We start from the raw sequence: 23,947 nt of genomic DNA on the forward strand, positions 1-23,947 counted from the left end.
TAAGCATGTATGAACCTTTTAGTAATGTCTTAAAATACAGCTTTTCATCTGTTCTGTTTTGACTCTTGGCGTGTGTCTCAGGTGGTGTTGAGAGCCTTTCCCTGCCCAGAGTGAAGAGCTGTGAAGAGGAGATGCCTTTAGAGATGCCCCCCTCCCTGCTGTCGCCTCTAACAGAACCCCCTGTCGCCAGTCCCAACCAGGTTCCCCTCTACCTCCCCCTGCTCCACACCCCCTCCCTGTCCCCTAGCCACCAGACCCACCCCCAGCCTATCACACAGTCAGTAGTTATCAAGCAGGAGCCCCTGTCCCCTGGTAGGGTGACTACTAAGACGGAGGATGCGGAGAGCGCAGTGACCGTTCACCACGGCTCTCACAGCACCACGTCAGATCCCACGCCCACGCCCATCCCTACAGCCCCTCATGCAGGTATGGCCTGTCACCACACACACACACACACACACACTGGTAAACATTCACTCAGAAATGGCCTGAATTTAATCTGCCGTTTCTCTCATTCTCTCTTTTCTTAGATTGTGCCGCCAGCTGCCAACCGGTCCGAGGGAGGAAGTCTGAGCGTCACCGAGTCAGTAGAGAGCTCTCTCAAGAGGGCAGCAGTCTACCCGTAGGAGCATGTGTAGAATGGAAGGACCCCTCGGCAGGTTCACCAGGCCCGGTCCAGTCGGGAGAGAGGGGTGTTCAGGTTACCACAGCAAACAGGGGTAACTTCAAGCCCCACCCAGCCCCACTGTCAGGCCCATCCAGCCGCAAGGGCTCCAGAGCTGGGATCCAGGACCTAGAAACCTCCCCCGTCCTTCCTCTGTCCCTCGCTCCGTCCAACGCGCCGCCTCAGGCGGAGGTGAAGACCATAAAGCGCGTGAGGAAGTTGAAGAAGAAGAGGGTGCTGAGGAAGGCCAAGGGGGAGGAGCAACAGCTTGACAACAGCGACACAGAACTGGAGGCGGAGACTACCTTCTCCCGACCCGTCAGACTCGTCGGAACCCGCAGGAAACCCAACGGCGGATGCCGGCCCCAGGTCACCACATCCTCCTCCACGTCCAGCCCGCCCGGAACATCAGAGGACAGGGGAGAGCGTCCAGGACCACCGGGGTCTCCAGCCACGAGACCCGAGGAGAGGCAGGAGGACTCCGACTCCTCTCTGGAGATGGTCGTGCTCCCCCAGGCAGCTCCAGGTGAGGTGGTCACCATTGACACCTCGGGTCCAGAGGATGGAGACATGGACATCTGCCCCCGGCCACAGCCCGCTGTCTCACCCCCAGCCCCAGACACACTGAAGACGGAGCCCCAGAAGCTGGCCTGCAATGAGGTGACCTCCACAAGCGAGATGGATGGTAGCTCTGTAGGCAAGAGGTGAGTGTCATGTCATGTACAGGTCTGGACAGATATATTGGCATCTTGACACTTTTCTCAGATAATTCCCTGTTTTTCTTCTAAAATAAGTTAAAAATAATAATAAATAATAAAATAAAAAAGTGTTTTTCAACATTTTCAGAAGCAATTTTATTTTTGGTACCACTACGCTAGTACTTGGTGAAACACACTTTGGCTAAAATAACTGCAGACAAACGCTTCTTGTAGCCATCAGTGAACTTGGCACAATCTTCAGCATCACACTGCTCTTATTTAATTTTTAAAATTTTACCTTTATTTTACTAGGCAAGTCAGTTAAGAACAAATTCTTATTTTCAATGACAGCCTAGGAACAGTGTGTTAACTGCCTGTTCAGAGGCAGAACGACAGATTTGTACCTTGTCAGCTCGGGGATTTGAACTTGCAACCGGTTACTAGTCCAACGCTCTAACCACTAGGCTACCCTGCCGCCCCACTAACTGTAAGTCACCCCCTGAAACATTTTGTCTGGCATTCTGCTCATTTGATCTCCATAGAGTTATAGAACTGTTAAGAGTGGACTGTGTATTGTAGACTTCACCCTTTGCCAAAGTTCTTTTAAATTTTTTTTTTTTTAATGGTGTTGTTTAGAAGGAGTTCAAAGGTGAATTGAGTTATTGCACACGCCCACTTCACAGAGTAGGTGTTCCCAAATGGAAATATGCAAATACATGCTAGAACACGCCAATAGGATCTCACTAGCTCGTGCTTGGCTCTGCCTACCTCCTTGTTTGTTCTACCCCACTATGGTTCATTTTCTCCCATTGGAAACGACAGGCTTTGGTCTATCTTGGGTTAGGTCTTAGCTCTGTGGTGCCAATAATTAGGTCTTAGCTCTGTGGTGCCAATAATTAGGTCTTAGCTCTGTGGTGCCAATAATTAGGTCTTAGCTCTGTGGTGCCAATAATTAGGTCTTAGCTCTGTGGTGCCAATAATTAGGTCTTAGCTCTGTGGTGCCAATAATTAGGTCTTAGCTCTGTGGTGCCAATAATGAGGTCTTAGCTCTGTGGTGCCAATAATGAGGTCTTAGCTCTGTGGTGCCAATAATTAGGTCTTAGCTCTGTGGTGCCAATAATTAGGTCTTAGCTCTGTGGTGCCAATAATTAGGTCTTAGCTCTGTGGTGCCAATAATGAGGTCTTAGCTCTGTGGTGCCAATAATGAGGTCTTAGCTCTGTGGTGCCAATAATTAGGTCTCTGTGGTGCCAATTAGCTCTGTGGTGCCAATAATTAGGTCTTAGCTCTGTGGTGCCAATAATTAGGTCTTAGCTCTGTGGTGCCAATAATGAGGTCTTAGCTCTGTGGTGCCAATAATTAGGTCTTAGCTCTGTGGTGCCAATAATTAGGTCTTAGCTCTGTGGTGCCAATAATGAGGTCTTAGCTCTGTGGTGCCAATAATGAGGTCTTAGCTCTGTGGTGCCAATAATGAGGTCTTAGCTCTGTGGTGCCAATAATGAGGTCTTAGCTCTGTGGTGCCAATAATGAGGTCTTAGCTCTGTGGTGCCAATAATTAGGTCTTAGCTCTGTGGTGCCAATAATTAGGTCTTAGCTCTGTGGTGCCAATAATTAGGTCTTAGCTCTGTGGTGCCAATAATTAGGTCTTAGCTCTGTGGTGCCAATAATTAGGTCTTAGCTCTGTGGTGCCAATAATTAGGTCTTAGCTCTGTGGTGCCAATAATTAGGTCTTAGCTCTGTGGTGCCAATAATGAGGTCTTAGCTCTGTGGTGCCAATAATGAGGTCTTAGCTCTGTGGTGCCAATAATGAGGTCTTAGCTCTGTGGTGCCAATAATGAGGTCTTAGCTCTGTGGTGCCAATAATGAGGTCTTAGCTCTGTGGTGCCAATAATGAGGTCTTAGCTCTGTGGTGCCAATAATGAGGTCTTAGCTCTGTGGTGCCAATAATTAGGTCTTAGCTCTGTGGTGCCAATAATTAGGTCTTAGCTCTGTGGTGCCAATAATTAGGTCTTAGCTCTGTGGTGCCAATAATTAGGTCTTAGCTCTGTGGTGCCAATAATTAGGTCTTAGCTCTGTGGTGCCAATAATTAGGTCTTAGCTCTGTGGTGCCAATAATTAGGTCTTAGCTCTGTGGTGCCAATAATTAGGTCTTAGCTCTGTGGTGCCAATAATTAGGTCTTAGCTCTGTGGTGCCAATAATTAGGTCTTAGCTCTGTGGTGCCAATAATTAGGTCTTAGCTCTGTGGTGCCAATAATTAGGTCTTAGCTCTGTGGTGCCAATAATTAGGTCTTAGCTCTGTGGTGCCAATAATTAGGTCCTAGTTCCGTGGTGCCAATAATTAGGTCTTAGCTCTGTGGTGCCAATAATTAGGTCCTAGTTCAGTGGTGCCAATAATTAGGTCCTAGTTCCGTGGTGCCAATAATTAGGTCCTAGTTCCGTGGTGCCACTAATTAGGTCCTAGCTCCGTGGTGCCAATAATTAGGTCCTAGCTCCGTGGTGCCAATAATTAGGTCCTAGTTCCGTGGTGCCAATAATTAGGTCCTAGTTCCGTGGTGCCAATGATTAGGTCCTAGTTCCGTGGTGCCAATGATTAGGTCCTAGTTCCGTGGTGCCAATAATTAGGTCCTAGTTCCGTGGTGCCAATAATTAGGTCCTAGTTCCGTGGTGCCAATAATTAGGTCCTAGTTCCGTGGTGCCAATAATTAGGTCCTAGTTCCGTGGTGCCAATAATTAGGTCCATGCCATTTGTCTTTATTTTCTACATTTTAAAATTCTTAACTTAAGTTTATTCGAAAATAAAATTGCTTCTACGATGTTGAAAATCCAGTAACAAGATGTGGAGAACAAAAAGTATTTTGAAAAATGTCTTATCTATTTGAGAAGAAATAGGAAGTGATTCCCGAAAAGTGCCAGGATGTTGATGTATTTGTCTGGAACGGTGCTAGTAGGGCTGTTTTGACTGCAACTCTTATGCTTGTAACAGTATTATAGTTGACAGGAGGTGTTGGTGATCCACAGTTAACTAACAAAGGCTTCCGCTCATTTTAGTTGATCTGAGCATAGGTTAAAAGGCTATAGGTTAGGCTATAGGTTAGGTTAAAAGGCTATAGGTTAGGCTATAGATTAGGTTAAAAGGCTATAGGTTAGGCTATAGATTAGGTTAAAAGGCTATAGGTTAGGCTATAGATTAGGTTAAAAGGCTATAGGTTAGGTTAAAAGGCTATAGATTAGGTTAAAAGGCTATAGGTTAGGTTAAAGGGCTATAGGTTAGGTTAAAAGGCTATAGATTAGGTTAAAGGGCTATAGATTAGGCTATAGATTAGGTTAAAGGGCTATAGATTAGGTTAAAAGGCTATAGATTAGGTTAAAAGGCTATAGATTAGGTTAAAAGGCTATAGGTTAGGTTAAAAGGCTATAGGTTAGGTTAAAAGGCTATAGGTTAGGTTAAAAGGCTATAGGTTAGGTTAAAAGGCTATAGATTAGGCTATAGGTTAGGTTAAAAGGCTATAGATTAGGCTATAGATTAGGTTAAAAGGCTATAGATTAGGCTATAGATTAGGTTAAAAGGCTATAGATTAGGCTATAGATTAGGCTATAGATTAGGTTAAAAGGCTATAGATTAGGCTATAGATTAGGTTAAAAGGCTATAGATTAGGCTATAGATTAGGTTAAAGGGCTATAGATTAGGCTATAGATTAGGTTAAAGGGCTATAGATTAGGCTATAGATTAGGTTAAAGGGCTATAGATTAGGCTATAGATTAGGTTAAAAGGCTATAGATTAGGCTATAGATTAGGTTAAAGGGCTATAGATTAGGCTATAGATTAGGTTAAAGGGCTATAGATTAAAAGGCTATAGGTTAAAGGGCTATAGATTAAAGGGCTATAGATTAAAGGGCTATAGATTAAAGGGCTATAGATTAAAAGGGCTATAGATTAGGCTATAGATTAGGTTAAAGGGCTATAGATTAAAAGGCTATAGGTTAAAGGGCTATAGATTAAAGGGCTATAGATTAAAGGGCTATAGATTAAAGGGCTATAGATTAAAGGGCTATAGATTAAAGGGCTATAGATTAAAGGGCTATAGGTTAAAAGGCTATAGGTTAAAGGGCTATAGGTTAAAAGGCTATAGGTTAAAAGGCTATAGGTTAAAAGGCTATAGGTTAAAAGGCTATAGATTAGGTTAAAGGCTAAAATGCTATAGATTAGGCTATAGGCTAAAATGCTATAGATTAGGCTAAAGGGCTATAAGGCTATAGATTAGGTTAAAGGCTAAAATGCTGTAGATTAGGCTATAGGCTAAATATTAGGCTAAAGATTAGGCTATAGATTAGGCTATAGATTAAAAGGCTATAGATTAGCCTATAGATTAAAAGGCTATAGATTAGGCTATAGATTAAAAGGCTATAGATTAGGTTAAATGACTATAGATTAAAAGGCTAGATTAGGTTAAAGGATTATAGATTAAAAGGCTATAGATTAGGCTAAAGGGCTATAAGGCTAAAGATTAGGTTAAAGGCTAAAATGCTATAGATTAGGTTAAAGGCTAAAATGCTATAGATTAGGATAAAGGCTAAAAGGCTATAGATGAGGTTAAACGGCTATAGATTAGGCTAAAGGGCTATAAGGCTATAGATTAGGTTAAAGGCTAAAAGGCTATAGATTAGGTTAAAGGCTAAAAGGCTATAGATTAAAAGGCTCTGTTTCTCATTCTTGACGTGTCTGTCCTGTCTGCTCCTCCTCCTACAGTGAAGTCCAGCTTCCCCCGACATCTGTCAAGCTGTCCAAGACTTCCTCAGGTAGGTCACAGTTCCCACACTTCCTCAGGCAGGTCTCATGATCTCAGAGAGATCACTGGTCCAAGACTTCCTCAGTTAGGTCACATGATATCACACTGGTCCAAGACTTCCTCAGGTAGGTCACATGATCTCACATGCTCAGGTGGGATAGGCTAGATCCAGACACCTTCACCAGACCAGAATAGTCCATTGGACCTGATTTAGTTCCAGTACCCAGACCCTCTTGCTGTTTGGTCTTGAACTAGACAGACAGCATGGCTATGGCCTGTGATAAATCATATGTATGTTTAACGAAGCAAATGGATGAGTCATCTCACTCTCCTGGCATTTCAATAAGGACATTTAGAGTCGGCCCGGTTTGGAGTCGGCCCGGTTCGGAGTTGAATTTACCTCTCTGTCTTTGTAGATCTGTCTCTGGACGGGTCGTCGGAGCCCGGGGGGGAGGATCTGCCATCTGAGGGGATGTTTGAGGGTCACCAGGAGACTGTTAATGCCATGCAGGTCCACATGGGTCTACTCTATACCTGTTCTGGAGACCGCACTGTTAGAGCCTTCAGCCTGGTGGTAAGTCCACTTCTCTGTGTGTCTCTGTGTGTCTCTGTTTGTGTGTGTGTGTGTGTGTCTCTCTGTGTGTCTCTCTGTGTGTGTGTGTCTCTCTCTCTGTGTGTGTCTCTCTCTGTGTGTGTGTCTCTCTGTGTGTGTCTCTCTGTGTGTGTCTCTCTGTGTGTGTCTCTCTGTGTGTGTCTCTGTGTGTGTGTGTCTTTTACCCGTCTGTTGCTAACCTCACCATTATTTGATTACAAAGCATCCATTTATATAAATGTCTCCGTTCATTTAGAAAACAAACTCAAGACAAGAACATTGCCTTATACATCATATCAAGTTGATTCTATCCAAAGGGAGTCTGGTCTCTCTCTGTGTGTCTGTGACAGTTTGTCCTCTCCTGTCCCCTGCAGAGCCGTGAGTGTGTGGCTGTGTTTGAGGGCCACAGCACCAAGGTCAACTGTTTGCTGGTTTCTTCTGGACCAGGTCTTCAACAACGACTTTACTCTGGCTCCAGTGACCAGACTGTCCGCTGCTACAACCTCAGGGTAAGTAACTACAATACAACTACTACTACTATAATACTACTACTACACTACTACTAATATAATACTACTACTAATATAATACTACTACTACTACTATAATACTACTACTACTACTACTATAATACTACTACTACTACTGCTATAATACTACTACTATAATACTACTACTACTATAATACTACTACTACTATAATACTACTACTACTACTACTACTATAATACTACTACTATAATACTACTACTACAATACAACTACTACTACTATAATACAACTACTACTACTACTATACTACTACTACTACACTACTACTACTATACTACTACTACTATAATACTACTACTATAATACTACTACTACACTACTACTAATATAATACTACTACTACTATAATACTACTACTATAATACTACTACTACACTACTACTAATATAATAATACTACTATAATACTACTACTACACTACTACTACTATAATACTACTACTATAATACTACTACTACACTACTACTAATATAATACTACTACTACTACTATAATACTACTACTATAATACTACTACTACACTACTACTAATATAATACTACCACTATAATACTACTACCACTATAATACTACTACTACTACTATAATACTACTACCACTATAATACTACTACTATAATGCTACAACTAATAATACTATTACTACCACTACTACTACTACAACTATAATGCTACAACTACTACTGCTACACTAATAATACTACTACTACCACTACTACTACTACTATAATACTACAACTACACTACTACTAATATAATACGACTACTACTATTACTACTACTACCACAATAATACTACTACCACTATAATACAATTACTACTACTACCACTATAATACTACTACTATATTTAATTTTAATTTTACCTTTATTTTACTAGGCAAGTCAGTTAAGAACAAATTCTTATTTTCAATGACGGCCTAGGAACAGTGGGTTAACTGCCTGTTCAGGGGCAGAACGATATGACTCTGTGTTCTATGTTCTCCACAGTCCAGGGAGTGTGTGGATCAGTTCTCTCTCCCAGACCGGGTTCTTTGCCTCCACAACCGCTGGAAAGTTCTGTACGCTGGCCTAGCTAACGGCTCCGTGGTCACCTTCAGCATCAAGGTCAGAACCAGATCACCGTCTAACACATTCTGTTCTAGAACCGTCACTACAACACATTCTGTTCTAGAACCGTCACTAGAACACATTCTGTTTTAGAACCGTCACTAGAACACATTCTGTTTTAGAACCGTCACTAGAACACATTCTGTTTTAGAACCGTCACTAGAACACATTCTGTTTTAGAACCGTCACTAGAACACATTCTGTTTTAGAACCGTCACTAGAACACATTCTGTTTTAGAACCGTCACTAGAACACATTCTGTTCTAGAACCGTCACTAGAACACATTCTGTTCTAGAACCGTCACTAGAACACATTGTAGAACCGTCACTAGAACACAGTCTAGAATGCATTGAAATCTAGAACACATTCTAAAATACACTTTCGAACCCAACTATAATTAAAGCATTATGGAACCACCTCAGTCACCCCCAAAGGCAGTTGGTCAAACACATTTTGAGATGTTATTTGTATTTCCTGTGTTGTTCTTGTTCAGACCAACAAGCAGCTGGATGTGTTCGAGTGTCACGGGCCGCGGGCGGTGAGTTGCCTAGCGACAGCCCAGGAAGGAGCTCGCCGCATCCTATTGGTCGGGTCCTACGACAGCACCATTAGCATCCGGGATGCCAAGAGTGGCCTGTTGCTACGGACTCTCGAGGGACACACCAAGACAGTACTATGTATGAAGGTAGTCAATGACCTGGTCTTCAGTGGCTCCAGTGACCAGTCGGTCCATGCACACAATATACACGTGAGTTATTGAAATAAAATATTCACTTTGGTTACATGTTTATCTACATTTTGTTTTGTATAGAAGTTGGCAATAGAAGTCATTCTGATGAATATTGGTTGGAAGGAAACGTTTGACCCAAATTAGACACACATGTCACATGTTTCCTATAGTCTCTTATCTGGTCACATGTTTCCTGTAGTCTCTAATCTGGTCTCTAATCTGGCCACAGGTTTCCTATGGTCTCTAATCTGGCCACAGGTTTCCTATGGTCTCTAATCTGGTCTCTAATCTGGCCACAGGTTTCCTATGGTCTCTAATCTGGCCACAGGTTTCCTATGGTCTCTAATCTGGTCTCTAATCTGGCCACAGGTTTCCTATGGTCTCTAATCTGGCCACAGGTTTCCTATGGTCTCTAATCTGGTCTCTAATTTGGCCACAGGTTTCCTATGGTCTCTAATCTGGCCACAGGTTTCCTATGGTCTCTAATCTGGTCTCTAATCTGGCCACAGGTTTCCTATGGTCTCTAATCTGGCCACAGGTTTCCTATAGTCTCTAATCTGGTCTCTAATCTGGTCACATGTTTCCTATGGTCTAATCTGATTATTTAGTGGTATGGATCTCTCTCTCTCTCTAGACTGGAGAGTTGGTGCGTATCTATAAAGGCCATAGTCATGCTGTCACAGTGGTAGCCATCCTGGGGAAGGTGATGGTCACTGCCTGTCTTGACAAACTGGTCCGCGTCTACGAGCTACAGGTCAGTCTCCTCTCTCCAATCCACGGTAGAGCTGGAACCCACGGTAGAGCTGGTAGCCATGTGTCTGTCCCGCAACATTAAAGCCAGACTGTACACTAACCAGTTTATTTTTATGCCGTAGTTAATGCTCTGAATTTGATCTCCCCCCCATGGTCTCTACACAGTCACATGATCGTCTGCAGGTGTACGGTGGACACACAGACATGGTGATGTGTATGGCAATCCACAAGAATATGGTGAGTCCTCTGTCCTCAGTCCCAAATCTATGTGCTACAGGTCAGTCCCCTCCTCTCTGTTCAGTCCCCTGGTTCAGTCCCCTCCTCTGTTCTCAGGTCAGTCCCCCTCTCTCAGGTCAGTCCCCCTCTCAGGTCAGTCCCCCTCTCTCAGGTCAGTCCCCCTGGAACTCAGGTCAGTCCCCCTAGCCAGGTCAGTCCCCCCTCTCTCAGGTCAGTCCCCTCCTCTCCAGGTCAGTCCCCTCCTCTCAGGTCAGTCCCCTCTCTCAGGTCAGTCCCCTCCTCTCTCAGGTCAGTCCCCCTCTCTCTGCAGGTCAGTCCCCTGGACTCTCAGGTCAGTCCCCCTCTCTCAGGTCAGTCCCCCTCTCTCAGGTCAGTCCTCCTGTCCAGGTCAGTCCCAAATCCTCTGCTCAGGTCAGTCCCCTCCTCTCTCAGGTCAGTCCCCTCCTCTCTCAGGTCAGTCCCCCTCTCAGGTCAGTCCCCCTCTCTCAGGTCAGTCCCCCCTCTCTCAGGTCAGTCCCCCTCTCTCAGGTCAGTCCCCTCCTCTCTCAGGTCAGTCCCCTCCTCTCTCAGGTCAGTCCCCTCCTCTCTCAGGTCAGTCCCCTCCTCTCTCAGGTCAGTCCCCCCTCTCTTTCATTAAAACATGGCTGGTGGAACGTAACGTATCAGATGATTACCGATGTTCATCTGTGTTTCAGATCTACACTGGTTGCTATGACGGCAGTGTGCAGGCGGTCAAACTGAACCTGATCCAGAACTATCACTGTCGGGTAAGACTGGGGAACTGGGATGTGAAGGGGTCTCTGCTGGGATGTGAAGGGGTCTCTGCTGGGATGTGAAGGGGTCTCTGGGGATGTGAAGGGGTCTCTGCTGGGATGTGAAGGGGTCTCTGCTGGGATGTGAAGGGGTCTCTGCTGGGATGTGAAGGGGTCTCTGCTGGGATGTGAAGGGGTCTCTGCTGGGATGTGAAGGGGTCTCTGCTGGGATGTGAAGGGGTCTCTGCTGGGATGTGAAGGGGTCTCTGCTGGGTAAGACTGGGGAACTGGGATGTGAAGGGGTCTCTACTGGGATGTGAAGAGGTCTCTGCTGGGATGTGAAGGGGTCTCTGCTGGGATGTGACTGGGGAACTGGGATGTGAAGGGGTCTCTGCTGGGATGTGAAGGGGTCTCTGCTGGGATGTGCTCAGGGGTCTCTGCTGGGTAAGACTGGGGAACTGGGATGTGAAGGGGTCTCTGCTGGGATGTGAAGGGGTCTCTGCTGGGATGTGAAGGGGTCTCTGCTGGGTAAGACTGGGGAACTGGGATGTCTCTTCTCTGCTGGGATGTGAAGGGCTGTCTCTGCTGGGTAAGACTGGGGAACTGGGATGTGAAGGGGTCTCTGCTGGGAGTGAAGGGGTCTCTGCTGGGTAAGACTGGGGAACTGGGATGTGAAGGGGTCTCTGCTGGGATGTGAAGGGGTCTCTGCTGGGATGTGAAGGGGTCTCTGCTGGGATGTGAAGGGGTCTCTGCTGGGATGTGAAGGGGTCTCTGCTGGGTCTTCTGGGCCACTGGGATGGAAGGGGTCTCTACTGGGATGTGAAGGGGTCTCTGCTGGGTAAGACTGGGGAACTGGGATGTGAAGGGGTCTAACTGGGATGTGAAGGGGTCTCTACTGGGATGTGGCAGGGGTCTCTGCTGGGATGTGAAGGGGTCTCTTCTGGCCAGTGGACTGGGGTTCTGGGATGTAAGGGGTCTCTGCTGGGAGTGGCAGGGCTGTTCTGCTGGGTAAGACTGGGGAACTGGGATGTGAAGGGGTCTCTACTGGGATGTGAAGGGCTGTCTCTACTGGGATGTAAGGGTCTCTGCTGGGCCAGTGAAGGGCTGTCTCTGCAGGGATGTGAAGGGGTCTCTGCTGGGATGTGAAGGGGTCTCTGCAGGGATGTGAAGGGGTCTCTGCTGGGTAAGACTGGGGAACCTTTATGGCTCAGTGGGTTTAGTTGTTAGAACACTTTCTGAACGCTGCCAGTGGCATGGCTGTTCTCTGATCTAACTCCCCCCTGTCTCTTCTCTCCTGCCAGTGGCATGGCTGTTCTCTGATCTAACTCCCCCCTGTCTCTTCTCTCCTGCCAGTGGCATGGCTGTTCTCTGATCTAACTCCCCCTGTCTCTTCTCTCCTGCCAGTGGCATGGCTGTTCTCTGATCTAACTCCCCCTGTCTCTTCTCTCCTGCCAGTGGCATGGCTGTTCTCTGATCTAACTCCCCCTGTCTCTTCTCTCCTGCCAGTGGCATGGCTGTTCTCTGATCTAACTCCCCCTGTCTCTTCTCTCCTGCCAGTGGCATGGCTGTTCTCTGATCTAACTCCCCCTGTCTCTTCTCTCCTGCCAGTGGCATGGCTGTTCTCTGATCTAACTCCCCCTGTCTCTTCTCTCCTGCCAGTGGCATGGCTGTTCTCTGATCTAACTCCCCCCTGTCTCTTCTCTCCTGCCAGTGGCATGGCTGTTCTCTGATCTAACTCCCCCCTGTCTCTTCTCTCCTGCCAGTGGCATGGCTGTTGTCTGATCTTTGGAGTGTTGGATCACCTTCAGCAGCACCTGCTCCAAGACCACGCCTCTCCCAACACACAGAACCTCAAGTGTCGATGGAAGAACTGTGACGAGTATTTCACCGCTCGCAACGGCTCCAAGCAGGTATGGCATTGAGTGTTCCTAAACAGGACATAGGCTGCAACGGCTCCAAGCAGGTATGGCATTGAGTGTTCCTAAACAGGGCATAGGCTGTCATAGTTGAAGTATACCTATGATGAAAATTACAGGCCTCTCTCATCTTTTTAAGTGGGAGAACTTGCACAATTGGTGGCTTGACTAAATACCTTTTTTGTTGCTTCTGTAACTGTTCGAATAGCAACAGAAATCCATTCCATTGCATGAGCCACGCCAGGTAAAAGCATTAGAATGTACATCATACGTTACCATGGAAATGATTGCATCACAATACCAGGCAGCCATTGAGCATGCCCATGATGCGTTTGGTCAAACTGTCTGTCAGCTGTTATTACATCCTATTGTTTTCGTCCGCAACCGTTGGTTACACAGTTTGTACGGTAATTGTGCCAGCCATAGTAAGAGGCAGACCACCTTCTTCTGCTAAGTGGATCGATTCTCCAATCACCCCTATTGATATTGACATATCTACTATCTGAGTAAAACAACGTGTGTGTGTTTCTGTCTCCTGCCTTACAGGGGGCTCCAAGGCACATGCTGCAACATGTTGAGGAGGAGTGGAGTGGACCAGCCCACCCCTGAGGGAGTCTGGAGTGGACCAGCCCACCCCGGAGGGAGTCTCACGCTCCTAACCCCCCTTAATTCCCATATTGGGGTGACCCAGTCTATAAGGTCACCTGGTTGAACCTAAATGATGAGCGTATCAGTGAAACAGTGGGGTGATTCAGCTTGGTGCCAGGTGACTACTAGCCTGAAAACAAGACCTGTTTGGTGCTAACGTTCCACTTCTTGCCAATGTTAGGCATTGACGAGGAGTAGCAATGAGTGGAATGATAGCACAAAACCGACTGGTATCCAGGCTAAGTTGACCATCCATACCAGAGAATAATGATGATGAATCTGTGGTTTTGTTATGAAAGGAGAGATGTGTTCTAGTTCTAGAACCAACTAGAACACATCTCTTCCTCTCCATGGTTCTCTCATGAATAAATGAACACTGCTTAATGTCAGTTGCCTTGAACCACTGACCAAATAAGACAAAGGAACACAGGACTGACTGACTGTTCACCAAGCAAAGAAACCAGGTCTGAAAAGAGTCATTGTTATGTTTTCTATTCAAATGGCTGCAAATACATTTTAAAAATGAATCCAACCCTCAGTTTTATAAAGACAAATGTTTTCCACTGTATGTTTTGTTTTAGAGGGACGTCGGGATGCTAGTGTCTTGGTGTGTTTGGAGGGACGTCGGGATGCTAGTGTCTTGGTGTGTTTGGAGGGAAGTCGGGATGCTAGTGTCTTGGTGTGTTTGGAGGGGGATGCTAGTGGCTTGGGATGCTAGGGAAGTCGGGATGTCTTGTGGTGTGTTTGGAGGGACGTCGGGATGCTAGTGTCTTGGTGTGTTTGGAGGGACGTTGGGATGCTAGTGTCTTGGTGTGTTTGGAGGGACGTCGGGATGCCTAGTGTCTTGGTGTGTTTGGAGGGACGTCGGGATGCTAGTGTCTTGGTGTGTTTGGAGGGACGTCGGGATGCTAGTGTCTTGGTGTGTTTTTGGAGGGACGTCGGGATGCTAGTGTCTTGGTGTGTTTTTTGGAGGGACGTCGGGATGCTAGTGTCTTGGTGTGTTTTTTGGAGGGACGTCGGGATGCTAGTGTCTTGGTGTGTTTTTTGGAGGGACGTCGGGATGCTAGTGTCTTGGTGTGTTTTTTGGAGGGACGTCGGGATGCTAGTGTCTTTGTTGCGACTCTTCTCTTGGTTTGTTTTTGTCCCAACCTCTTTGGATACAGCTGTGATTCACTCATTCATCAGACTTGGCTAGCTTTAATGATGTCATGACCTAGATTTTTCTGGGACATATTTCGGTGCAATGGAGTGTAATTTCAGGCGTTTTAAGAAGTAAAAATTGTTTAAAAAAATAAATAAAAAATGGTCTGTTTTTGAGAGTGATGTCTCATTTTGATAAACTTGTCACTAGATCCCCCCCCCTCACTGCCATATATTTTTCTTAGTTTATTTTAACAGGGGTTTTTATCTTAGTCTTGATCTTTTTCTTTCTGGCATTGAGTGTGGTTGGTCCTTGATATTTTGGTGTTTGTTGAAGGACAGAGTAAAGTGTCTGAGATTGCCATTTGAAAATGTGGTTTTGCAGTGATGAGGAACTGAGAGACATACTAGTGTGTGTGTTCTAGTGTTGGTTCTAGAATGTTTTCTCGTGTTGGTTCTAGAATGTGCTGTAGTGTCGGTTCAAGAATGTGCTCTAGAATAGGTTCTAGTGTCGGTTCTAGAATGTGCTCTAGAATAGGTTCTAGAATGTGCTCTGGTGTCGGTTCTAGAATATGCTCTAGTGTCGGTTCTAGTGTCGGTTCACTGTGTTCCAATGCGTGAACAGGCGTTTATGATGTGTAGTTAATTTGTCATCATTAAAGACAGACGTGAGAGAAATTCAAAAGAATCACTGTTTGTTATTTTTTTTTCCTGAATGAGTGAGTTTGTACTTACCAGTAATTGTTGGATATTGCTGTGCATCTTTTGTGGAACTCCTACAGTATATGGGTGTTGTTTTTTTTAAAAATAGGGTGTATCTATTCCACAGTAAGTAAGGGTTTGTTTTGAAACACGGCCGTTTGTGTAGAGATGTAGATGGTACAGAGACGGTGTGTTGAGGGGTTGAAGAACCCAGAGGAACAGAATCAGGATCCACCCCCCATGCCATACCTCAAAACCCCTGATGACACACACACACACACACACACACACCAATATAAACCTCTGACACACACACACACACACACACACACAATATAAACCTCTGACACACACACACATCACACAAATCAAGCTGATACGTTGATCCATCATGCCTTTTTTTTTTCTTTTTTCAAACAGGTTTTTTTCTTTTATAGTATTATAAAACACGTTTTTAAAATTGAAATTGTAATCAATGCGAAGAAGAAAAGTTAAACCGATGTTGTTGATGTGACGCTCCTTATCCGTGTAGTGGCAGCTCTGGGGTTGCACATGGTGCTGTTGTAAGTGTGTGTGTTCGGCTGAGGTGAGATCTCATCGACTCTGTTCAACCTGTGATCTTTAACAACCGCATCCTCCTTTTGTTGAGAAGACATACCTCCCAGACATGTGTAACCCTCTTCCTCTGTTATTTGAGGGGAAAACATACAGTCGTCCTCTTACCTTGACATTCCTGAGTTTCTTTGATTTTTTTTTTTAGTTCTTGCCCAAACGGTTGTGAACTTGTTTTGTTATTTTATTTTAAAGAAAATGTTACATAAAAACCTGGAGAGAATTTTTTTACGGCCTTTCTGTCTTTCATCTGTAGTTGTGTTAAATATTGTCTTGAACTGCATTCAGACACAGCAGCCGTTTAGCTAAATTCAACTGATTTTACATTCTTAATAAAGCATGAATAAAACAAACAAAAACAGTCCAACCAATAACTACACAATTATTTATTGGGTTAAAAATGTTTAAAAAATGCATTACACTCATTTGACCAAAACTTTTAATAGGAAACCACAACAAGTCCAACCCATAGTCATATTCACAACTCCACATGTTGAACCCACCCTGTAGGGAGCTCTTCAACGGGCTAGGGAGGCTCCTGCCTGGTCCTGGTCGTACAGCGGAGGGGGTGGAGGGGGGTGTTCTTGGCAGGTTTTGTCTGTCCCATTCTGTGTCTCATCCATCCATTGGTAGGACTGGCAGACGAGCAGATTCTATAGCCGTTAACTCGGACACCAGTGTTTCAGAGCTAATAGGGGTGGGGGGATGTTCTTGGTAGGTTCTGTCTGTCCCATTCTGCGTCTCATCCATCCATTGGTAGGACTGGCAGACGAACTGATTCGATTCGTTCCGGTTCCCACAGACCAACCAATCCGGTGCTGAGTCAGGAAGTCCAAGACTGAAGGAAGGGAGCACTGGTCCTTTTCCAACATCTCCAGTTCATCCATTGGCCATGAGAGGGCTGTGGTCTTCACTGGAGCGATTTGGAGAAGGGGCTTGACAGTGCATCGTGTCAGGGTGGGTTATCAAATGTTATGGGATGGTAGGTGGTATAGGGGAGACATCGAGGATGGTAGGTGGTATAGGGGAGACATTGAGGATGGGAGGTGCTATAGGGGAGACATCGAGGATGGTAGGTGGTATAGGGGAGACATCGAGGATGGTAGGTGGTATAGGGAGACATCGAGGATGGTAGGTGGTATAGGGAGACATCGAGGATGGTATGGGAGAAATCGAGGATGGTAGGTGGTATAGGGAGACGTTGAGGGTGGTAGGTGGTATAGGGGAGACGTTGAGGGTGGTATAGGGGAGACGTGGAGGGTGGTAGGTGGTATAGGGGAGACGTAGGGTGGTATAGGGAGAAGTCGAGGGTGGTAGGTGGTATAAGGGAGACGTGGATGGTAGGTGGTATAGGGAGACATCGAGGATGGTAGGTGGTATAGGGAGACGTCGAGGATGGTAGGTGGTATAGGGAGACGTTGAGGATGGTATAGGGGAAACGTTGAGGGTGGTATAGGGGAGACATCGAGGGTGGTAGGTGGTATAGGGGAGACATTGAGGATGGGAGGTGCTATAGGGAGACATCGAGGATGGTAGGTGGTATAGGGAGACATCGAGGATGTAGGTGGTATAGGGGAGACGTTGAGGATGGTATAGGGGAGACATCGAGGATGATAGGTGGTAGAGGGGAGACGTTGAGGGTGGTAGGTGGTATAGGGAGACGTTGAGGGTGGTATAGGGGAGACGTGGAGGGTGGTAGGTGGTATAGGGAGACGTGAGGTTGGTAGGTGGTATAGGGGAGACATCGAGATGGTAGGTGGTATAGGGAGACGTCGAGGATGGTAGGTGGTATAGGGAGACGTCGAGGATGGTAGGTGGTATAGGGAGACGTCGAGGATGAGGTGGTATAGGGAGACGTAGGATGGTATAGGGGAGACGTCGAGGATGGTAGGTGGTATAGGGGAGACGTTGAGGATGGTAGGTGGTATAGGGGAAACGTTGAGGGTGGTAAGTGGTATAGGGAGACATCGAGGATGGTAGGTGGTATGGGGAGACGTTGAGGATGGTGGGTGGTATAGGGGAGACGTTGAGAATGGTAGGTGGTATAGGGAGACGTTGAGGGTGGTAGGTGGTATAGGGAGACGTTGAGGATGGTATAGGGAGACGTTGAGGATGGTAGGTGGTATAGGGGAGACGTTGAGGATGGTAGGTGGTATAGGGAGATGTTGAGGATGATAGGGAGATGTTGAGGATGGTAGGTGGTATAGGGAGACGTTGGATGGTGGTGGTATAGGGAGACGTTGAGGGGTATAGGGGAGACGTTGAGGATGGTAGGTGGTATAGGGAGACGTCGAGGGTGGTAGGTGGTATAGGGGAGACGTTGAGGGTGGTAGGTAGTATAGGGAGACGTTTCAGGGTGGTAGGTAGGTGAGGGTTGGAGTATGGTAAATAAAACTGAGGATATTTTAAGAGATATTCAATGGTTAGGTGGATAGGTGGATCTGTGAGGATGAAGAGAGAAAAGATGGTAGGTTATGTGTGTTGATGCCTGAGAGACGTTGAGGGTACATCTGATGTTGAGGATGATAGAGAGATGTTGAGGATGGTAGTTGGTAAGGGAGACGTTGAGGATGGTAGGTGGCATATGGGAGACGTTGAGGGTGGTAGGTGGTATAGGGGAGACGTGAGGGTTCAGGTGTATAGGGACATGGTCAGGTGGTATAGGGGAGACGTGAGGGTGGTAGGTGAAGAGGATACGGATGGCTAACTGGTATGGAGACGTGGAGGGTAGTAGTCTATAGGAGACTGAGGGTAGGTAGGTCTAATGTGAGGACTGGTAGGTGGTAGCAGTCTAATGTTGAGGATGGTAGGTGGTAGCAGTCTAATGAGATGGTAGGTGGTAGGTAGGTAGATGTCTAATGATGAGGACTGGTGAGGATAGGTAGGTGGTATAGCAGATGTTGAGGGTAGGGGAGACGTGTGGTAGGGAGACTGGACTGGTAGGTAGCTGGTTAATGGTGAGGACTGGACTGGTAGGTAGCTAGGTTAGGGTGGTAGGTGTGAGACGACTGGACTGGTAGGTAGCTGTCTAATGGAGACTGAGGGTGGTAGGTGGTCTAATGTGAGGGTGGACTGGTAGGTAGCTGTCTAATGTGGTAGGACTGGACTGGTAGGTAGGTGTCTAATGGGGAGACTTGACTGGTAGGTAGCTGTCTAATGTGAGGACTGGACTGGTAGGTAGCTGTCTAATGGTGAGGTACTGGACTGAGGGTAGGTAGCTGTCTAATGTGAGGACTGGACTGGTAGGTAGCTGTCTAATGTGAGGACTGGACTGGTAGGTAGCTAGGGAGACGTAGGGTGGTAGGTGAGGATGTGAGACTGGTAGGTAGCTGTCTAATGTCAGAGGGTGGTAGGTAGGTCTAAGATGTTGAGGGTGGTAGGTAGTAGGGAATGTGAGGGTGGAGACGTTGAGGGTGGTAGGGGAGATGTGAGGATGATAGGTAGAACGTGTGAGGATGGTAGGTGGCATAGTGAGACGTGAGGGTGGAGGTGGTAGGTAGACGTGTGAGGGTGAGGTGGTACTGGTAGGTAGCTGTCTAATGTGAGACTGAGTAGGTAGGTGGTATAGGTGAGACTGGACTGGTAGGTAGCTGTCTAATGTGGGACGTGGAGGTAGGTGTGTAATGTGAGGGTGGTAGGTGGTATAGGGAGACGTGGTGGGTGGTGTAATGGAGACTGGAGGCTGGTAGGTAGCTGTCTAATGGAGACGTTGAGGCTGGTGGGTAATAGGGAGACGTTGACTGGTAGGTAGCTGTCTAATGAGACTGGACTGGTAGGTAGCTGGTAATGTGAGGACTGGAGGTGGTGCTGTAATGGAGACGTTGAGGGTGGTAGGTGGTATAGGGAGACGTAATGAGGGTGGTGGGTGGTAGGTAGCTGTCTAATGGGAGACGTTGAGGGTGGTGGGTGGTATAGGGAGACGTGAGGGTGGACTGGTAGGGAGCTGTCTAGGGTGGTGGGTGGTATAGGGAGACTGGGTGGTGGGTGGTGTAGGGAGACTGGAGGGTGGTAGGCTGTAATGAGGAACTGGACTCAGTAGCTGTCTAGGTGAGGGTTGGAGTAGTGTAAATAAAACTGAATATTTTAAGAGATATTCAATGGGTTATGGAGTGGTGGCTCTGTGAGGTATGAAGACAGAAAAAGAGAGGTTATGTGTGTTTGATGCCTGAGAGAGAGAACGGTACATCTGGTAAGGAGTGGGGTGTGTTAAAAAAAAAAAAATGGCCGATTCAGAAGAGACTGATGTTTCAGCAGTACTGGGACATGGTCAGGAGAGGAAATTAGAGAAGCCTGAGACCTAGAGAGAGGGAAGAGGATAAGGATGGCTAACTGGTATGGACTGGTAGGTAGCAGTCTAATATGAGGACTGGTAGGTAGCAGTCTAATGTGAGGACTGGTAGGTAGGTAGCAGTCTAATGTGAGGACTGGTAGGTAGGTAGCAGTCTAATGTGAGGACTGGTAGGTAGGTAGCTGTCTAATGTGAGGACTGGTAGGTAGGTAGCAGTCTAATGTGAGGACTGGACTGGTAGGTAGCTGGTTAATGTGAGGACTGGACTGGTAGGTAGCTGTCTAATGTGAGGACTGGACTGGTAGGTAGCTGTCTAATGTGAGGACTGGACTGGTAGGTAGCTGTCTAATGTGAGGACTGGACTGGTAGGTAGCTGTCTAATGTCAGGACTGGACTGGTAGGTAGCTGTCTAATGTGAGGACTGGAAGGTAGCAGTGTAATGTGAGGACTGGAAGGTAGCAGTGTAATGTGAGGACTGGTAGGTAGTAGTGTAATGTGAGGACTGGAAGGTAGCAGTGTAATGTGAGGACTGGAAGGTAGCAGTGTAATGTGAGGACTGGTAGGTAGCTGTCTAATGTGAGGACTGGTAGGTAGCAGTGTAATGTGAGGACTGGTAGGTAGCAGTGTAATGTGAGGACTGGTAGGTAGCAGTGTAATGTGAGGACTGGACTGGTAGGTAGCTGTCTAATGTGAGGACTGGACTGGTAGGTAGCAGTGTAATGTGAGGACTGGTAGGTAGCTGTAATGTGAGGACTGGACTGGTAGGTAGCTGTCTAATGTGAGGACTGGTAGGTAGCTGTCTAATGTGAGGACTGGTAGGTAGCTGTCTAATGTGAGGACTGGACTGGTAGGTAGCTGTAATGTGAGGACTGGACTGGTAGGTAGCTGTCTAATGTGAGGACTGGTAGGTAGCTGTCTAATGTGAGGACTGGACTGGTAGGTAGCTGTCTAATGTGAGGACTGGACTGGTAGGTAGCTGTCTAATGTGAGGACTGGACTGGTAGGTAGCTGTCTAATGTGAGGACTGGACTGGTAGGTAGCTGTCTAATGTGAGGACTGGTAGGTAGCTGTCTAATGTGAGGACTGGTAGGTAGCTGTCTAATGTGAGGACTGGACTGGTAGGTAGCTGTAATGTGAGGACTGGACTGGTAGGTAGCTGTCTAATGTGAGGACTGGTAGGTAGCTGTAATGTGAGGACTGGTAGGTAGCTGTCTAATGTGAGGACTGGAAGGTAGCAGTGTAATGTGAGGACTGGTAGGTAGCTGTGTAATGTGAGGACTGGTAGGTAGCTGTCTAATGTGAGGACTGGTAGGTAGCTGTAATGTGAGGACTGGTAGGTAGCTGTCTAATGTGAGGACTGGTAGGTAGCTGTCTAATGTGAGGACTGGTAGGTAGCTGTCTAATGTGAGGACTGGTAGGTAGCTGTCTAATGTGAGGACTGGAAGGTAGCTGTCTAATGTGAGGACTGGTAGGTAGCAGTGTAATGTGAGGACTGGTAGGTAGCTGTCTAATGTGAGGACTGGTAGGTAGCTGTCTAATGTGAGGACTGGTAGGTAGCTGTCTAATGTGAGGACTGGAAGGTAGCAGTGTAATGTGAGGACTGGTAGGTAGCAGTGTAATGTGAGGACTGGTAGGTAGCTGTCTAATGTGAGGACTGGTAGGTAGCTGTAATGTGAGGACTGGAAGGTAGCAGTGTAATGTGAGGACTGGAAGGTAGCAGTGTAATGTGAGGACTGGTAGGTAGCTGTCTAATGTGAGGACTGGAAGGTAGCAGTGTAATGTGAGGACTGGTAGGTAGCTGTAATGTGAGGACTGGTAGGTAGCTGTAATGTGAGGACTGGTAGGTAGCTGTAATGTGAGGACTGGACTGGTAGGTAGCTGTAATGTGAGGACTGGACTGGTAGGTAGCTGTAATGTGAGGACTGGACTGGTAGGTAGCTGTCTAATGTGAGGACTGGACTGGTAGGTAGCTGTCTAATGTGAGGACTGGACTGTTAGGTAGCTGTCTAATGTGAGGACTGGTAGGTAGCTGTAATGTGAGGACTGGTAGGTAGCTGTAATGTGAGGACTGGTAGGTAGCTGTCTAATGTGAGGACTGGAAGGTAGCTGTCTAATGTGAGGACTGGTAGGTAGCTGTCTAATGTGAGGACTGGAAGGTAGCTGTCTAATGTGAGGACTGGTAGGTAGCAGTGTAATGTGAGGACTGGTAGGTAGCTGTCTAATGTGAGGACTGGTAGGTAGCTGTCTAATGTGAGGACTGGAAGGTAGCAGTGTAATGTGAGGACTGGTAGGTAGCTGTAATGTGAGGACTGGTAGGTAGCTGTACTGTGAGGACTGGTAGGTAGCTGTAATGTGAGGACTGGTAGGTAGCTGTAATGTGAGGACTGGTAGGTAGCTGTGTAATATGAGGACTGGTAGGTAGCTGTAATGTGAGGACTGGTAGGTAGCTGTCTAATGTGAGGACTGGACTGGTAGGTAGCTGTCTAATGTGAGGACTGGACTGGTAGGTAGCTGTCTAATGTGAGGACTGGTAGGTAGCTGTCTAATGTGAGGACTGGACTGGTAGGTAGCTGTCTAATGTGAGGACTGGTAGGTAGCAGTGTAATGTGAGGACTGATAGGTAGCAGTGTAATGTGAGGACTGGTAGGTATCTGTCTAATGTGAGGACTGGTAGGTAGCAGTGTAATGTGAGGACTGGTAGGTAGCAGTGTAATGTGAGGACTGGTAGGTAGCAGTGTAATGTGAGGACTGGTAGGTAGCAGTGTAATGTGAGGACTGGTAGGTAGCTGTCTAATGTGAGGACTGGTAGGTAGCAGTGTAATGTGAGGACTGGAAGGTAGCAGTGTAATGTGAGGACTGGACTGGTAGGTAGCTGTCTAATGTGAGGACTGGACTGGTAGGTAGCTGTCTAATGTGAGGACTGGACTGGTAGGTAGCTGTCTAATGTGAGGACTGGACTGGTAGGTAGCAGTGTAATGTGAGGACTGGTAGGTAGCAGTGTAATGTGAGGACTGGTAGGTAGCAGTCTAATGTGAGGACTGGTAGGTAGCAGTGTAATGTGAGGACTGGACTGGTAGGTAGCAGTGTAATGTGAGGACTGGTAGGTAGCAGTGTAATGTGAGGACTGGTAGGTAGCAGTCTAATGTGAGGACTGGTAGGTAGCAGTGTAATGTGAGGACTGGTAGGTAGCTGTCTAATGTGAGGACTGGACTGGTAGGTAGCAGTGTAATGTGAGGACTGGTAGGTAGCAGTCTAATGTGAGGACTGGTAGGTAGCAGTGTAATGTGAGGACTGGTAGGTAGCAGTGTAATGTGAGGACTGGTAGGTAGCAGTGTAATGTGAGGACTGGTAGGTAGCAGTCTAATGTGAGGACTGGTAGGTAGCAGTGTAATGTGAGGACTGGTAGGTAGCAGTGTAATGTGAGGACTGGTAGGTAGCAGTCTAATGTGAGGACTGGTAGGTAGCAGTGTAATGTGAGGACTGGACTGGTAGGTAGCTGTCTAATGTGAGGACTGGACTGGTAGGTAGCTGTCTAATGTGAGGACTGGACTGGTAGGTAGCTGTCTAATGTGAGGACTGGACTAGTAGGTAGCAGTCTAATGTGAGGACTGGACTGGTAGGTAGCAGTCTAATGTGAGGACTGGACTGGTAGGTAGCTGTCTAATGTGAGGACTGGACTGGTAGGTAGCTGTCTAATGTGAGGACTGGACTGGTAGGTAGCTGTCTAATGTGAGGACTGGACTGGTAGGTAGCTGTCTAATGTGAGG

General features: G+C 46.7%; 2 protein-coding genes across 5 annotated transcripts in view; one reads left to right on the top strand and one right to left on the bottom strand.

Annotated features, from left to right (window-relative positions):
* Positions 1 to 14,116, top strand: part of znf106a (zinc finger protein 106a) — a 38,094-nt gene extending 23,978 nt beyond the window's left edge. For 2 of the 3 annotated variants that reach the window (XM_042325076.1, XM_042325077.1), the window contains 12 exons: positions 82 to 426; positions 531 to 1,368; positions 6,109 to 6,158; positions 6,565 to 6,722; positions 7,115 to 7,249; positions 8,282 to 8,398; positions 8,896 to 9,150; positions 9,767 to 9,886; positions 10,051 to 10,122; positions 10,818 to 10,889; positions 12,638 to 12,784; positions 13,337 to 14,116. In XM_042325076.1, the coding sequence (XP_042181010.1) occupies positions 82 to 426; positions 531 to 1,368; positions 6,109 to 6,158; positions 6,565 to 6,722; positions 7,115 to 7,249; positions 8,282 to 8,398; positions 8,896 to 9,150; positions 9,767 to 9,886; positions 10,051 to 10,122; positions 10,818 to 10,889; positions 12,638 to 12,784; positions 13,337 to 13,399 (2,372 nt within the window). In that variant the 3' untranslated portion in view covers positions 13,400 to 14,116. Of the gene's footprint in view, positions 1 to 81; positions 427 to 530; positions 1,369 to 6,108; positions 6,159 to 6,564; positions 6,723 to 7,114; positions 7,250 to 8,281; positions 8,399 to 8,895; positions 9,151 to 9,766; positions 9,887 to 10,050; positions 10,123 to 10,817; positions 10,890 to 12,123; positions 12,299 to 12,637; positions 12,785 to 13,336 lie in introns of those variants that run through there. The other variant, XM_042325078.1, reaches the window with a different exon arrangement.
* A 5,826-nt stretch (positions 14,117 to 19,942) lies between these two features.
* The window catches only part of capn3a (calpain 3a, (p94)), a 51,894-nt gene continuing 47,889 nt past the window's right edge, over positions 19,943 to 23,947 (bottom strand). For both annotated transcript variants that reach the window (XM_042325080.1, XM_042325079.1), the window contains exon 22: positions 19,943 to 20,189. The gene's annotated coding sequence lies outside the window, so the exon portion shown is untranslated. The remainder of the gene's footprint in view (positions 20,190 to 23,947) is intronic.

Source organism: Oncorhynchus tshawytscha, linkage group LG08 (assembly GCF_018296145.1).
Source record: "Oncorhynchus tshawytscha isolate Ot180627B linkage group LG08, Otsh_v2.0, whole genome shotgun sequence".
Taxonomy (NCBI): Eukaryota; Metazoa; Chordata; class Actinopteri; order Salmoniformes; family Salmonidae; genus Oncorhynchus; species Oncorhynchus tshawytscha.